Here is a 17,661-nt window from a genome sequence, read left to right as displayed (position 1 = left end):
GGCGAACAAAGCCTTAACCCTTAGGAAAGTGAGCTCTGGGTAGATGGTTCCCTTGTTCGCTCACTGTTGATCGATGTTAGCCTTCATCTTCCGTCAAATGATTTGTCTTGTTTGAATTGAGGGCCTATAATATGGTCCCTTTAATTTTCTTTTGGTGGCGACTGTTATAAAATAAAGTTATGGGGTTTTACGTGCCAAAACCACGATCTGATTATGAGGCACGCCGTAGTGGGGGGACTCCGAAAATTTGGACTACCTGGGGTTCTTTAACGTGCACCTAAATCTAAGTACGCGGGTGTTTTCGCATTTCGCCTTCATCGATTGTTATAAGATATTGGACAAGTAATGTACGAAAACTAACTCGTGTATCTAGTAAGGTACAGATTTTACAACGTGGGACTGTCGCTACGCTCGCGATTTTATCCGACCGCTAATAAATAGACTCCGATCACGGGCGATATAATCCTAGCAGAGATAGTTTCGTCGAAGACTAACGTTTTAGCGTGAAGTAAATAGCGCATATCGTATAGTGTCATCGAATTTCGTGTAGCTAGAGACAAAAATCGGCTGCGAAATCTGCGGCGTGATGCGTTGCTCCACTCCGGAAGTATCTGACAACATTTCTTTCTAAGGTGCTAGTTGCGCTTTTTCGAGAGATACTACACGCGAGGCACTTTTGTAGTTAGTTTAGCCTTTTAACTAAAAAAAAAGAATTGACAATTCGGTGAAGCATAATATGAAAGAAACCCGAGAAGATGACACTTGCTGTGCAATATGTGCTGGGCACCACCTTTTCTAAAGATTTGAATCAATGAATTCCTTTAATTTATTATTCCCTCCCGTCCCCCAATCCGTTACATCGTTACATAAACCTGGTAAACCTTTATAACTTACCATAGAACGCAGCTGGGAAGTCTCTAATAGTTACTGCAATAGGACACACTGCAAGGTCTAGAATTTACTCTAGATTCAACTTCTGAAAATATTACCCTGTAGGCATTTCTTTTATTACGTCGAACCATTCACTGCTTGTCCATTGCATAATCAGTATGTCATAAGCAGCATTCTTTTATTTTTATATACCTGAGCAAATACGTTAGGGTATATGCATGGGCTATTTTATTATGTGGCCTGTTTTTTTTTTTTCCTTCCAGATTACGGAGAAGCAGAAGGAGACGGTGAGTCTTTAAAGTGCAGCAACCGGGCAGCGCAGCCTGCGCAGCAGTATCTCTTAACACCTACATGAATGGGAGATTAGACCAACATGTCTCACTTCGTGCGTGCTCTTCATGCGTGCTTAGCTCTAATGCAGTTATGCCTTGCAGTTATTCATTTAGTTACTATCGCGTAGGCTTCAAAGATTTGTAAGTTTATTCTACAGCAACAGATAAGAGATCTTAATCTGCTGCAATCCTGGGTATCCAAACTGTTATATATTCACACAGTGAGAAGTTTGATAAGAAATTACAGTTCTTAATACTGAGAATTGCTACGGCCATCTCTGAATAATTTTTTGATCCATTTGAAATACCAAGAACTACTACAATGTGTAAATTCGTTTTAAACAACGCCTCGGTGACGCTGTTGTGTTAACATTGGGCAGTGTCTGTTCCTTGTTTAACCACTTCATAATTGCCTACTAAGCGAATATCTGCAAAGTACCGGAAAGCGTGGCAAAAAGTGTTCAAGGATTTTTGTTCGCCTTTTGCACTATCAGTCCTGTCCAAGCATGCTCGACAAGATAGTTTATAGGTCAAATTGAAAGACCATGCATGGTAAGACCAACTGTAACGATAACGCCGTGTACTAAGCTGGTAAAGTTGAATACTTATATGGTTGTGTAATGAGGAAACATTTTATTCTTAGTCATCATTTGCTCGGCTATCTCACCACCGTGTTAGGTAAACATGTGACACGATATATGTGAATGTCATAGTAGCTGGCGATGTCTAAGGCTCGTAAAGTTAGAGTTGCTGGTGTTCATAAAACTGTGGACAAAATGGACAAGGTTGGGACAATGCTCCGGAAAGTATGCTGCCTTCTACGTGCAAAAGAAACGAACAGTCTCCGGCATAGCAGTGAAACGGCGTAATGACTCCGGTAGCAAAGCTTGACCTGCTAACATTGCGTAGCCTGCATGCCATTCGCCAAAGACATGCAGGGTGCGATTCTTGCGGCTGCAGCCTCGGCTGTTTCTCGCGTAAACGCAATATTGCACAGTCGCCCTCACGTACACAGGTATGGGAGCCATTGCGTAGTAAGAGACTTGCAATGGGGCATGCGCATGCTGATGATGTTCAAATCAGAAAGGATTTCATGTTCACATCTGCTTCCGTATATGGGATTGTGTAGACAGCTTTGTCTCTTTTAAAGCGAAACTTCCTATGCAATACCTGCTGCACCTGAGTGCTGCTGTCTTACAGCATAGCTCGCACACAGAATACCACTCATAAAACGAATCATCTTATATGTATACCACCCATCTCTACTACCCGTATTGGTTGCCGGCTGTTCTCTGCGGAATTACCCAGTGAAACAACAAACGGTACCTAACTATCCTTACTGCAACATATACAGGCAATCAAGCACATAATTTTCTTTAAGGAAGGAAAACTCGCTATGGCTTCTTTGACGGGCTTTGATGCATATGCTCGGTCAGATTCACGCCGCGTAAAGAGGGCTGACACTGGATACAATATCATAACAAAGTGGGCTGGCCGCGGAGACATTGTAATGCGCGATCGTGTGGGTCTCATGGTTGAGGTCTCTGCGTCTTGGCATCTTGCATGGAGAGCACGTAATCACTGTGTTGCAGCGCGCTGTGCAGAAGGTGATAAATTGCATAGCAATAATTAACTGCTTCAGATGGATTCCAATTTGTGCGTTGGATCTGCATAATTGCTTACTAATAATCATCCCACCCCTTCATGTGGTGTCCTCTCGTTTCTCCTTTAGAAGATGTGGAGGCTGCTACGACAGTTGGCGCTGTAACGGAGCCGGCCATGAAAACAAAACTGAGGACCGCGTCACACTACACCGAAAGACTTACCGGTGACGCCTAAAACGACTCCGACACCAACCAGTAAGCTTAGTTTGGATGTATCAATCTAAACTTCCTGCATAATATTTAACACTTTTCAGAAAATTATCTTTCCATAAATGCGCACGGCTGAATCCAACTGTAAATTGCTAGGTAACTTTCAATTTGTGCTCAAGCATGAGCTCTGAATTTCAATGAAGATCACACGAGGAATAAAGATTATAAACAGGTATAAGGTGCCTTGGAAAGGCTGGACAGCCCTTCTGAGGCACCTTATGCCTGTTTATAATCTTTATGTCTCGTGTGCTACTCCATCTGTCAGCCACCTCTTTTGATTTTGAATGAAGATCACAAGTTCGTTTAATATTGGCTTCACCGCGGTGTAGTACTGTGTTATGCTGAAGCATACAAAATGCACTGCGGTGAAAGGAAGGAAGAATTTGCGCAGTACTAAGTGTAAATAACATATTATTATTTAGTATTCTTTGATGGCGCCTCCAGGATATCAAACTGGCAACGGGGACACCAAAGCCTGAACCCGGACTTGTCGTTTGTTAGGGACTCGCAGAGGCATCCGCGTGCCAGAGGTGTATAGCATCGGATGCCCGCTATCGCGAACAGCCGATCTTGTAAGCGAGGAGCCCCAGCAAGCTCCAGTCTAGGTGGCCCTAACCCACGACCAGTCCCGGTTCCAGCTCTGATGCCCCCCCCCCCCGTGCCTTTTCGGCTTCCTGGAGATCCTGCTCCGCCAGCTTCGTTATAATGTTAGGTGCTCTTTTACGGCGTCCATTTAGAGGTATTAGTTTTATTTTCGCACACTAAATAATCTCACTGCATTGCGCATTAGTATTGCGGTGAAGCCTGCTAAAGCTCACCCGCCATTCACGCCCACAAGACCCTTGCCTGAATTTCTACGCACCACTCGATTCAGTAAAATTTACTTCACCACTGTGGCGCAAAGGAACTCCACTAGATTAAGCAGATCACGAACAGCTAATTGAGCAATAATTGTTCGTGTGGCCACTCCGTCGTGGAATGACTCTTGTATAGTAGTTTTGATTCGTTCGAAGTGACAGCTTGGGAGAATCTAGTACTTATGTTAGTTTGTTCATGAGCGTTACATTGCTAATTGCTGTGTAACAATGCGCCTTTTGTTAAAAAAATTGTTTCTCCTAAACGTAAGGCATCAGATCTCCCATTTAGTCGATAAAATAAACAAGATGACTCCCGCTGAACGCTGCAGAACACTCCTACAAAGCAATGAAATCCTGGCGAATGTAGTGAGACATCCAGTTAACATTTGTGTTACAGCTGACGCCGTTTTCGGGGTTAACAAATATTATATATTTGAGCGCTAACTGCAGTGAGTCGTGGCTAAAAGGCACACCCGCACATTTTTTGTCTGCTATCCATAGCTATCGTAAATACAGGCCTCAAGTTCAGATCAAGGAGTAGACTTCTCACGTAGAAAGGCTCGTGCCAGTTCTGTATTACCCTTATCGGTAATCTATGATTCGAAGTCATTGTAATTGAAAGGCGCAGCCTGATACGACGCACTTAAGGATGAGCGTCTCTTTTCTCTATCAGCTGGGATTGTAGGTTATTACAACTTAAAGGCGCACCTCCCACACAGCAACGCGAGCATTACGTGGCGTGGTATAGGCGGGACGCTGCCATGCCGCGCCGTGCTGTTTCAAAAACCTATCGGCAATGTATTCTATGTGGTCGCCACCGACCAGTTTTAGAGTGTGCCGAATGCTCGCTTGTTTGCTCGGTGGCTTGCAGCCACGACGACACCCAAGCCTATGATCTGCACGGTGAGCGACACGCTTGCCATCGAAGACCCCATCACCGAGGGCATATGCGACTACGCCATCTTCTCCGATCTGGCCGTAGCCGACGGTGAGCTGAAACCCGTCCAGGGACGGCACGCATGGGAGGTATTCAAGAGGGTAAGTGGAGGCTGTCGTTTTTGTAAAGGTCTCTTTGATACCGGCTCATTTAACCGTTGTTCTATCATTATGAGCCTAATAAACCGTGCGTTTCAGCCAGCGTCCTGGCCACATTGACCGTTACTGCCCTCATCGAGATGTCGCGTTTGGAGGATTTCCACGTTCAGCTTCCCCGCGCTTTGAATACCGCCGTGCCCTGGATGCGGATCACTTGCTGACCACCCAAGCCGCTTCGCCACGTCGTCGCTGGCAGTCTCCGTCACCTCAACGTTCCGCTTCCCCCAGCCGCCCAAGTATCGGCGACGTCGTCAGAGGCCGTTCCCCCAGTCCTCGCAATGTGTATTCTACTTCCCTGCTGGCGTAAATTTTCGGCATAGGCGTAATCGCGTTGCTGCCAAAAATTTACGCCAGCTGCAAAGTAGAATACACTTGGTTACTGCAATATTAGCTGTTTTTGTCTGCTTGATCTCTGCACCACCAGATGACAGCACCATACAGACAGCTTAGGTTTACGCCTCCGCCCCAAAGCACCAACGCCCGGTCCACCTGCATTTACCCGATTACCCGACAAGCTAAACCTCTCTATTGTCTGTCGACATGAACTCGGCCCTATTGCCCGCTCAGAGGCACCGCCTACTGGAACTGATACAACAGTTTGAGGATTGGTTTTCGTCCACGTCCAAAGTCAAGAAAACACCACTGACCAAGCATCGGATAATTACGGACGATACCACAAGACCAATTCGACAGAACCCCTACCACGTGGCCCCGAAGAAACGCGAAGAAATACAAAAGCACGTGAAGAAAATGCTCGAGGATGATGTGATACAGCCTTCGAAGAGTGCTTGGGCATCCCCTGTAGTGTTAAAAAAAAGACGGCAGCTGATGCTTCTGTACTGACTACCGCAAGTTAAATCAAGTAACAAAGAAAGACGTCAATCCGTTACGACGCATCGACGATTGACTAGACAGGTTGCGCCACACACGTTATTTTTCCTCCATGGACATACGCAGCGGTATGTCCATGAGAGAGATCGGGAGAAAACTCTGCATGCCTACATGCCTACATGGAAGCCTACATGCAAGCAGCGCTTGCGTGTAGGCTTCCTACTTTCGGTTTGTATACAGCGCCCACCACTTTTCAGCGTCTAATGAAGACCGTATTTTCAGGTCTAAAGTGGCAAACGCGCTTGATGTAACTCGACGATGTGATCGTTTTTTCAGCTACATTTTAAGAGTATATAAACCGACTACTCGCTGTTCTCCAAGCCATACGCTCGGCTGGCGTCACGTTAAAGCCAGAAAAATGTCATTTTGGCTTTAACGAACTCCAATTCCTGGGCCACGTCGTCAGTAACGAAGGTGCCCGGCCTGACCCAGACAAAATAGACTGTTACAAAGTTCCCCACGGCATCTGACAGGAAGGCAGTTAGACGCTTCTTGGGCCTGTGCGCCTATTATCGACGGTTTATTGCGGACTTTACACGTATTACCTCACCGTTGACGCGGCTAACACGATAGGATGTTCCCTTTGTTTGGGGCGAACGCGAGAAAATGGCATTTAACGAATTACGTCAGCGTCTACAAATGCACCCAGTTCTGGCATACTTTGGCCAGGACGCCACGAAAGCACTTGATACCAACACGAGCAATGTAGGTCTGGGTGCCGCGGTGGTTCAGTGGCAAGACGGCTCCAAAAAAGTGATAGCCTACGCCAGCAGAACTCTTTTGCGCTCAGAAGAAAACTATTCCACCACGGAGAAAGAATGCCTCGCCGTAGTGTGGGCTGTTATTGGATGTGGCAGTTGGAGCCGCATTACAACAGTGCGTCGACGGATCGTGGCAACCGCTAGCTCTCCTCCACCGAAAGCAATTACAGCACTTTGGGCCGTGAACTCCTTGCCGCTTACATGGTTCTGCGTCACTTCAGGCATTTCCTCGAAGCTCGAAGTTTCTTCATCGCCACAGCCCACAAGCCGTTGACGTTTGCCATCAAATCTGCCAGTAGCAAGTTTTCACCCCGTGAAAGTCGTCACCTCGCTTATATCTCGGCATTCACGACTGATATCCGGCACGTGCAAGGGTCGGTGCACGCTGCCGCCGATGCGCTCTCTCGACTAACACTGTCCGTATCTTGCGCCGCATCGCCAACAACTGCGCCTTCGCTGCAGCACAAGCACAAGACGCAGAAATCGCTAACCTTCTCCTGGACTCGGGAACGCTCAAGGTTACCCTTCCGTCCTCCACTTTCCCATTCTCTGCGATATGTCGACTGCCAACCCCAGACCTCTTGTTCCCAGTGATTTCCGTCGGGCTGTCTTCGATTCCCTGCACGGCCTCTCGCATCCTGGTATCCGCACCACGCAACACCTTATCACCCGGCGTTTTGTTTGGCCGGCCATCAACAAGGACATTCGTGGGTGGACACGCAGTCGTGTGAATTGCAGGCAATCCAAGGTCCATCGTCATACCTTGTCTCCGTATGGTTTCTTCCTACCAACTTCGGACCGTTTTGACAAGGTTCATGTTTATATCCTAGGATCATGGCCTCCATCAGATGAAAACACCTACCTGCTGACGTGGATTGACCGTTTTACGCGGTGGCCAGATGTATTTCCCCTTCCCGACATCAAAAGTGAAGCCATCGCGAAAGCTTTCCTTTCAGGATGGGTGTCACTTTTCGGAATTCCATCTACCATCACCACCGATCGAGGTAGACATTTCAAGCATTCCCTTTTCAAAAATCTCATGGCCTTGCTAGGAAGTTAGCAGATTCGTACCACAGCATAAAACCCCATCGCAAATAGCATGGTGGAACATTACCACCGGACACTGAAGGCATCTTTGAGGGCACAACCCGACACGGTCAGCTGGACAGTGTCTCTGCCTCTTGTTTTTCTTAGTCTTAGGGCAACGTTAGAGCAGGACATCAAGCGTACACCTGCTGATCTAGTCTATGGTTTGTCACTCCACCTTCCTGAAGAACTCTTCGACCCTACATCACCCTCGTCTACATCACCCTCGTCTTCGACCCTACATCACCCTCGACCCTACATCACCCTCGAGTATGTGGTGCAGTTGTGCTCCGCTCTGCGCAATCTTGTTGTCCCGCATCCTCGCCCACAACACTAGGATTCGTCCTACATCCTTCCTGACGTGGAGACGGCTACACATGTGTTTGTCCGTAGCGACGCAGTCTGCAAGCCTTTCCAGCGCCCTTACGGTGGCCCCTATCGCATCATCAAGCGCAATGACAAGTTCTATACGCCTGATTTGCACGGTCGCCACGACACCGGCCGTCTCTATTGGCCGTCTAAACGCAGCGATCATTGAAGACCCACTGCCCCATACGATTCCAGACCTTATCTCGCGTCGCCGCTACTTCCTTGCATCCGCTGACCCCTTCCACGACTACAACCAGCAAGCGTTGTTCCGTATCCTTCAGACTCCCGACTTTCACCGGGCCTCTTCACTAGCCGGGGGCTCATGTAGCAGCGCCAGCAACACGCAGAGCTGTTGTCGACCTCCGTCCGCGTTTTCCCCGCGTTCGCACAGAACGCACGCGGCGTCCATGACTCACCGAGCAGCGTCGGAAGTCTTTGCCACCTTCTCGCCTCGCAACGTTTCTATATAAATAAGTTTCTGTTGGTAGATGTGTGCTTACTCGTGCTTAAGGAACTCCTTCACGTGCAACACATGCACGCTACATATACTGAGTATAATTGGATGCGCTGACAGCAGCAGTACTTCGTGACGCAGCGTGCACTGCTCGTGCAGCAGTCCCAACTCCCTTTAGTTTTGAGGCATCTAATTGCAGCGCTTAAACATAAGGTTTACAAAAGAAATCAGAAGCTGGAAACGTGCATGGCTGTTACGTCTTCAGTGGACCTATAATTTGCAAGATGCGCGAGTCTTAACAATTGCATGTTTTCTGGGTCGCAGGCGATCTCTAACTCTGACAAGACGCTGGGAGGTGTCAGCTTCACTTCGCATAAGGCCACCGAACGCGAAGGGACGATGCGTAAGCTGGGAAACGTGCACAGCAAGATTCGTGAGCTGGTCGTAAACTACAAGATGCTCGCCTTGGGTATGCTGGGCTTCAAGCACGAGTTCTCGTACGGCGATGACGTGTTCGGAAACACGTTCGAGGTGACTGCCATTTTGATTTCTAATTAAGTATTTTTAACCATGGGTCAAACTCGTCTTCACAAGAAAACGTCCCAACGCGATACTTTCTTGCAGTGACGAGGGTGACAACTGACTTTTCATAAAATAATAAATTCTGCAATTTTACGTGCCAAAACCACGATATGAATTTATGAGGCATACTGTAGTGGTGGACTCCACATTAATTTTGACCTTCTTGGTTTCTTTAACGTGAACGTAAATCTAACTACACAAGCGCTTTACCTAATTACCTTAAAATTTGTTTTGTGTTTACATGTAGAAACATTGAAAGGTAAGCTACGTTAGCACCCAAAATCGTTACTTTAGCTGCTCTAAAAGAGGAATTATCAACGAACACAAGCCCGCAAAGAATGTCTCTTAGGGCAACAACACCAAGAGGACACTCCATTACCTATTGGACTGTCATGCACCACACATGAGTGATACGCCTCACAAGTATTTTCATGTACGAGGTCTGTTAGGAAAGTATCTCACCTTATTATTATTTTTTGCGAACACCTGATGGATATGAAACAAGCGCACTTGCATCATCCGACCTTGAACCTTCGTGCGCATGCGCGAATTTTTTCCCTCCTGCCGATAGCATCAGTCACCGGGACGCAGCGTTTGAGTGACGTAGTGCGCAGTGCTCTCGTCGTTTTTTTTCTTTATTTTTTTATTGCAAGGAAAATGACGGAGCTACTGGAGCAGCGCTACTGCATCAAATTTTGCCAAAAACTGGGCGACAGCCAAGTGGAAACCATTCGGAAGATTCAGACGGCTTTCGGTGACGCTGCTATGAGGAGCACACAGAATAAAGGAGTGGTACAACCGGCTTAAAGACGGCCGCACATCAGTGGAGAGTGAGCCACCCTCCGGTCGGCCGTCAACATGCCGAAATGACCAGGTCATTGCCGAATAGAACGCTGTGGTGATGCGGGACCGTCGTGTGACTATCCGAGAAATTGCGGGATAGGTGGGCATCAGCACTTTTTCTGCACATTCCATTATGAGCGAAGATTTGGCCATGAAGATAGTTGCGGCGAAATTCGTGCCGAAGCTGCTCACAGTGGAGCAAAAGCAACTTCGTGTTGAAGTCTCGCAGGACATTCTGGATTCTACAAACAGTGACCCCGACTTCATGAACACCATAATCACTGGCGACGAGTCTTGGGTGTACGGGTACGACCCGGAAACCAAATCCCAGTCGTCACAGTGGAAGCATTCCACGTCACCAAGACCAAAGAAGGCCCGCCAAGTGCGCAGCAACGTCAAAGTGATGCTGACTGCTTTCTTTGACTCCCGCGGTGTGGTACACCACGAGTACGCACCGCAGGGTCAAACAATCACCAAAGAGTACCACAGGGATGTCCTCCGTCGCCTACGTGATGTTGTGCGGCGCAAGAGAGCGGAGTTGTGGTCAACAGGAAATTGGCGCATCCGTCACGACAATGCTCCTGCCCATTCCTCGCCCTTGATTCAGACTTTTTAGGCGAAAAACCAGACTCCTGTAGTTCAACAGGCTCCTTACTCTCCTGATTTGGCCCCCTGCGACTTCTGGCTGTTTCCCAAAATGAAGAGGCCATCGAAAGGAGCGCGATTTCAGACAAGAGAGGACATTATGGCTGCAACGACAGTTGAGCTAAACCCCATTCCGCAAGAGGACTTCTCGGAATGCTTCCAACAATGGCAGCACCACTGCGAGAAGTGTGTGGAGTCCCAAGGAGACTACTTTGAGAGTGATTAGGTTCCCAACGCTCCAGTTATGTCAGATTTTTTTTCTTCAGCCAAAGGCTGCATACTTTTCTAGCAGACCTCGTATACATATACAAGAAGAACACAGCCGAGACATCAGTCCATTTAAAAAATAACCACATTGCGTAGCAGAAAAAAACTAGTAATGTCAATTATGGGCAGTCCATAAGCTTAGTGCCAACTAAAATATCTCGAAGAGCAGTAAGGGCACGTCTCAATGTAAGCTTTTTTTCTCCGCCTCCTTTCTTTCCGTTTTCTTACTATGAGCCTCACCCTGAAGTTCTAGGAACTGCGATTGTGTACCTGATTTCGGCAACTTCTAGTGCAGTTTTATTGTGCTTTTCTTTTGAAGTTCGGAATATGTACGGCTGCTCAAAAAATGTCTGGCATGGTTAGCTCTATTTAGGCAATGTTTATGAATAAATTGTTTATAGCCTTTGGCGTCCATTGTCAAGACAAAGCGGCTTCTAGTTATTAGTGATTTAGCCTAGTTGTGGTTGCGAATGCGGCTTGGAGTAACATTTTCTTTTGTTTCTTGTTATAAAAATCTCCCAGCAACTGAAAGCAGCTCTCGAGCTTAGGAAAGGTTCCATGACCTTCCTCGGTCTGTGGCTCGTCACAGCAAAAAACGCGGAGGCGTTCGCGAAGCTGCCCGGCAGAACACGGTACGTACTCAGACAAACTTTCCGTAGCAAACGATGAACTCTAGCTAGATGTGCTCAGCAAGCTAAATGGTTTTCAGTTTGGCTAGCTTAGTGTCACTGTCGTTATGGCACCACTGTTTGTCTACCACGGTGAGCTAAATAACAATATTTTTTTCTCACATTTAGGTTTATCGACTTTGTCATCATACAGACCCACATAACGATGACTGTGCAAAACGAGTCTTGCTACGCTTACATGATCAGCGAGAGAAAGGAATTCGGCGATGTACCAAATTTCGTAAGTGCAGTCGCAATGCAATGTAATCCCTTCACACGCAGTGCAAACATGGCAACGTTGTCTTCTTCGTGAAAACAGAACGCACCATGCCGCGCGAGGAGGCTAGTCAGTTCATGCAGTGCTTGTTATTCGACGGTTGTACACGCAAGGCATTCTCAAAAGTGGGAACTCCCTGTATAAGCAGTGATACTTTCGATGTTTGTTTTCTCCGGCTACAGTTAAATCAAGTACTCATCAGGAAAGCATTACGCGTCTTTCGTGAAGCTCCATGTAAGTTCACTGGCTTTGACCCAGAAACGTGCCAGACGAACGGCCCTTCGCAATTCTTCGCAACTCTGCATCTCTAAGAGAATTTTGTTGCCTGGAATCAGTCCCCTATTGCAACACTTTCTGTCGTACTCAATCAGCCAGTTAATCAATTACTCAGTCACTTTATGTGCTGACGTGTTGGTGGCCGTTTTAAATTGTGCAGTGAGCTGACGTTACCGTTTCTGATAGTCCATCACACTCCCTACAGACCTCGCGTTACGTACGCTGTTTTAACGCTTTGGAAGATAAGCGACACTTCTCCGTGTCAGCCTAGCAGTCTTTTATATGTTTGCCCGGAGCCCCACTCTTGCTTCGGCGCGGCACGGCCGCAATCTGCCATACCTGAAGTGCACCAACGTGCCATTTTTCTCGTGTAGCCGTCACTTTCAAACGTATAATTCGCCCAAGCAGCCGCAGCTTCTCATGTCTCGCCTATCAGGAACTGAAAAGCGACATGATCTGCACCATTTATCTTTTCACTTTCTTTGTTCTCGAGCTGCCTCGCGAAGTTCGTGATTTTCGTTCAAGTTGCTCTTAACATTATCCCTCTTAAGCATGGTGCACGTTTTATCGTAATAGAGTGAATGGTCCGTAATAACCACTCTGCTAGAAGGTTTTTTTTTAAACTATCAGTGATAAAAGATAAGCGTCTCATTCCCGTGGTAACAGTTCAACGAACCTGTGTTGTAACGTTGGCCCAAGTGCGATTGTTGTCATCATTGTTCTGACCTGTCAAGTACCAATAAGTATATATTATAGCGTCACTATCTAGTGTAGTAGATACGCATGGTAAGTGAAATTACTATCACTATTGGATACCAGTTGTGCTAGTATTCAGCCGCCGAATACCACCTGCACTTAGGATTTCTGCGTTACCTCATATTCATCGTTACGTTCTGTTTGCTAACAATGGAACGCTAATTACACCCACAGGCGGCAGCCGAGGTGGCCTTGACACGTCTGCGGGAGCACGGGGTCGATGGCGTGCGAGTGCTTTTCTCGTCGACCATGGCCGTGATGGCGTACGTGAGCGCCAAGGGTTCGCCCATCGTCAGCCCACGCGTAAGGAAATGCGATCGTTCCTTCTTGGCCGATATCGACTCTGTTTGCCGTGAGACGGTCGGCAACCTGCAGTCCCAGTACGTGGCCAACGACATGTCCGAATCCATCAGCTTCACCGAGGCCGAGATGGGCTACATGTATGTCTTCGAGAGCGTCAACTCGCTCAATGACAAGGTGGGAAGTGGAACACCTTATTGCGCTTATTGTAAACTACCGAGACCACGCGCTGCCGTTTCCTGGGCGTCCTATATCGTCACTATGGAGACTATTCCTCGTATTCTGAAACGAGCCTCGAATTGAAGCGCCTCATCTACTACATGATGCTGATGATTTATTGGCATTTCCTTTGAAACGGGCGGTGACAAATAGTCACCTAGCCCGCATGAGTTAATTAGGGATGCTATACATGTTTTTCATTTTAGCATTTTTGTATACTTCTCTCTGAACTTTTTTTTTCTCTTCCTTAAAACTTTCTACCTTGTACCACTACCTATGTCTGTAACGGATCCGGTCGTATCAATTTCTTCCCTGCTCTTTTTCCCACGAATACTCCAGACGTTTCTTGCTTATCTCGAATGCTGACTGGTTGATGCTTCCGTCTGCTTGAAATCCAAGGGCTTCTGGAAGGTGTACGTCACCTACGTGTATCACTGGGTGAATCCCTTTATAATCCATTAGGATGTGCTGACTGGTCTCCGGATTTTTGCTGTGGAAGACATATGCCTCAAGTTGTTGCGAATATTTTCTCCGGTATGTTTTGTCCTTAGGCAACCCGCTCGAGCATCAAATACCAAGGCACTGCCCTTTGTGTTATCGTACAGATATTCCCTCCTTATTTATTTCTTCTCATTCTTGTAAATATCCATGGTCTTTATTGTTTCTATTATTTGCATCCAAATCACTGTCGCGGCTTCTATCACTTTCTTTTTACAGACTCCTGGTTCTCCTTACACTTTAGATTTCCCTATACTTGGCAGCCAACTTTCACTGCCGAACTCTTTTCCCATTCTGTGTCCACGCTTTTCGGGTACAGTACTTGTACACTTTAGCGGTCCAGTTATTTTCATCCATGTTCCTGAGTCTTTCTTCAAGACTAATTTCCCTCTGGGCTTCTGTAACTTCAAAAGAGGCCAAACATAATCACCCTACACTGCCTCATTTGTGGTTCTACCATGGGGTCCCAAAGCCAACCGTCCAACCGATCTCTGATTAACTTTCGACTTCTACAAGGTATCTGATTTTAAGCACACTGAGTTTTTTCGAAGCGAGATCAGGGACGCCTTACAACGCGTATAGTTATACAGCGAGGTACACCAAGGACGAAGACGCATGTGCTTGCTGTGGTAAAGCTAGGGAAGCAATGAAACATGCTTTATTAGAATGTGAAGATACCTACCCAACTGCCTGTTTAGGCTCCTCTGCCCTCCTTGAAGCCCTTGAGTCAGGGATAGCAGGGGGAAAGTATACATGTCCGCAGTATAAATTAGTAAGAGGCGACTGGAGATTTGGTGGCAGAAAAGTAGGGAGACCACAAACAGCGGAGGCGTACAAAAACAAGGTTCCCAGTAATGGTGCACAAAGTTTGATGCTGGGAATACTTTGTCTTGTTTTCTAGAAAAATATAGGTGGGGCATTAGGCAAAATAAAAACAAGAGCTTGGTGGCGCAACCCACCACCGCGTTTCAAGGGGGACGCTCACAGCACCCATCCATCCATTGAGCGGAGAAACCTTCTAGAATATCGGGGGCCCAGCTAGGTTTGCATGAATTTACAAGCGCGGGTCGAGTCATAGTCAGACTCAAACATTCCGACGCGACAGCGTTTACGTGAGCTTGTATAAAACAGAGCATTATTGTTGCAGCAGCCTCCAGTGAGGCGAGAGACAAAACAGCGCGTCCCGTTCATCGTGGCTGGCTGCCAACCGCCGACCCGACCTGTCTGCACTCGCATGGGCGTTGCATGTGTGTCGGGTTCAGTCAACACACCTCATGCAGTCGAGCTGGCGCAATCCGACTCGACACTCGATCAGCCCGACGGGTTGGCGTTTTATATGAACACGGCAGAAAACATGCCAACTCGATCCGTTTGTGTTGTCTTGTATAAACATCATGCATGTGGGCGTCTCTATGGTCTGCTTGCCTCTTCCGCTTTTGCCGCTTACGAGCGTCGTTGCTGATATGTGGCATTTGCAGATTTCGGTGGACATTCTGAGCATGCGTGAAATATTTTCCTTGTGATTCGGGCTTTCGAACTCTTAATTCATAAGTTAATACGCGGTTTCCTTATCTATGTATATTGTTTTTCAGGGGACTCACTACGGAAACCTTACAGATGGCTGGGCGTTTTTCGACATCCAGCGCGACGTCTACTGGCCATGCAGTACTGGTCGAGCATACGGACGAGTCAAACACGGCATCTCTGTCATGCGGACCAAGCGGTCATGAATAAAATTGTCTCTGGATTAATTTTTTCCACACGGTTCTTTAACGTTCACTCAAACTTTAAGTAAACGAGCGTTTTCGAATTTAGTCCCCATCGAAGTGCGGCCCCCGCGGCGGGGCCCAAACCCGCGACCTCGAGCTCAGCAGCACGACGCTAACGTACCAGCTACCACGGCGGGTACGGCACGGATTTAGGAGTGCAGATCTGAATCACCGAGTCCTAAGTAATCTTCTTAGCCATCGGGGCAGAGGTCCCTGCTGTAATCCAGAACCACGACACGCCGTGTCCACTAAATGGTCGTAGCAGCATTCCTTCAGTTCGATGCAGGAATCCTTCATTTCCAATCGCGTCCATAGTGTACAAACTCTAAAATATTAGAGGACAGATCGCATATATGTATTTACTTTAAAAAATACTTTCAAGCCAACTAACTAACGTACATGTACTACACGTTCAATTCCACCACTTTGACAATTCCACAACCTTGAGTATAGATAATGATGACTAAGATTTTAATCCCCGTGTAACAAAGAAAGAAATTGTGGGATACCTCACAGGTTAGCGCTCTCGAATTCCTTCACTTCACATTGATTCACTGACGTGAGTTCATATACAGGTCAGTGTTGTTGCGAAGAATTTTTTTTTTAGGGCTGTTGCACATGGCGCGATTTTCAGTCAGCGATTTCCGTCACTCAGCGACCACCGCGACTGTCCCAGCTCCGCGTGACTGGGTACCGTCAAGTTGGTCGCGCCGTCGCGGAGCGGTAGCGATCGGCGTGATCTCAGGCGGGCCAACAGCAAACGCCGTCAAAATAGCGGATTTTAAAGCGACGTCTGTTTCACGAAGTCTTGTGCGGCGTGACCGCAGTCGCATGCTACGCAATTGTAACGGTACAACGCTATTAAAGATCCCAAAGCTCTCTATTCTATTCTAATATACTAGATAATCAAATTAAATATATGATCAATTTCTGTGTTGTTTTATTGAAGCAACAGAGGCGTGAATACTTTCAGAGCAGGGGGCAACCTTGGGCATCACTCCGATGGACATCGCGCCGTCGTCGACGCATGTGAAACCTCGCAGCGAAAATCGCTCAGCGACGTGTGCGGCAGCAACGTAATTTTTCGCCCCAGTCATTGCATGTGAAACCGCCTTAAAGCTGTTAGCGGCTCATTCCAACAGCCGTTTCGGTTGGCGATGCTGTCCTCCACCGGTGTCCGTCGCAGCTATCGCCAGGATTGAGAAAACAATGCAGCAGATCCAAGCAGTTGGAATCTACATACAGCGGAGCTTTGTGAGAGTGCATACAGAGTCGAAACAGGAGTGCACGAACGCATGCACGTGCACATACACACAAACACACACACACACACAAGCTCGGGAGCACTCAAATTATACCGAGCCTTTTGTTAAGCGAAGTTGCTTACTACTAGTGAGCACGACGGACTCCTTGAACGCATGATAGTTTCAGAGGAAGCATGCGAATACTTACGTAGCGCAATTCGAATTCATTTTTTCTGCATGAAGCGTTTACTTTCTCATTAGCGTAGAGTCACGGATGCGCGAAGGTGAGCTTTATGATTCTCGTTTTTTTTTTTTTTTTAGCGTGCCTTGTTTTTAAGCGCGCGGCTGGGTGGTGGAGCGCCATCTGGTAATGCTGCAAGGTACCCAGCGGCGCGCGCAGCGCGCGTGCTTCGATGTGATTGGTTTGCCTATTCGACAAGGAAAACAGCCAGGCCGCAGGCACGGTCACGTAGCCCGTCGAGGTTTGCAAAGAAAACCGTCGCTTTTAAAACCAGTTCCCGCCGGGATCCAACCTGTGAGCCTCTGCGAGGGTGTCAGGCTACTCTACCGCTGCGCTACGCCAGCGCTTCCTAGCAGCTGCGGAAACATGCCCTATTGACTCTTTTTCGCGGAGCAGTTTGCTCGAGAGGAACGAGATGGCGCTTTCGGCGGCGCGCCATACGTTGCCTCACCAAATACGCCCGAAT

The 17,661-nt window shown here is 47.4% G+C and overlaps 1 protein-coding gene across 1 annotated transcript; it reads left to right on the top strand.

The window, feature by feature from the left end:
• Positions 1–2,968: 2,968 nt before the first annotated feature.
• LOC119455200 (uncharacterized) lies at positions 2,969–15,789 on the top strand. The gene is made up of 7 exons (XM_037716626.2): positions 2,969–3,082; positions 4,826–4,992; positions 8,935–9,141; positions 11,470–11,579; positions 11,745–11,856; positions 13,099–13,401; positions 15,534–15,789. The coding sequence occupies exons 2-7, from the start codon at positions 4,846–4,848 to the stop codon at positions 15,669–15,671; spliced, it is 1,017 nt and encodes a 338-aa protein (XP_037572554.2). The 5' UTR covers positions 2,969–3,082; positions 4,826–4,845; the 3' UTR covers positions 15,672–15,789.
• Positions 15,790–17,661: the final 1,872 nt, after the last annotated feature.

The sequence above is a fragment of the Dermacentor silvarum genome, chromosome 6 (assembly GCF_013339745.2).
Source record: "Dermacentor silvarum isolate Dsil-2018 chromosome 6, BIME_Dsil_1.4, whole genome shotgun sequence".
In the NCBI taxonomy this organism is placed as follows: Eukaryota; Metazoa; Arthropoda; class Arachnida; order Ixodida; family Ixodidae; genus Dermacentor; species Dermacentor silvarum.
Note: the sequence above shows the minus strand (reverse complement) of the source record. Positions and strands in the feature narration are given on the sequence as shown.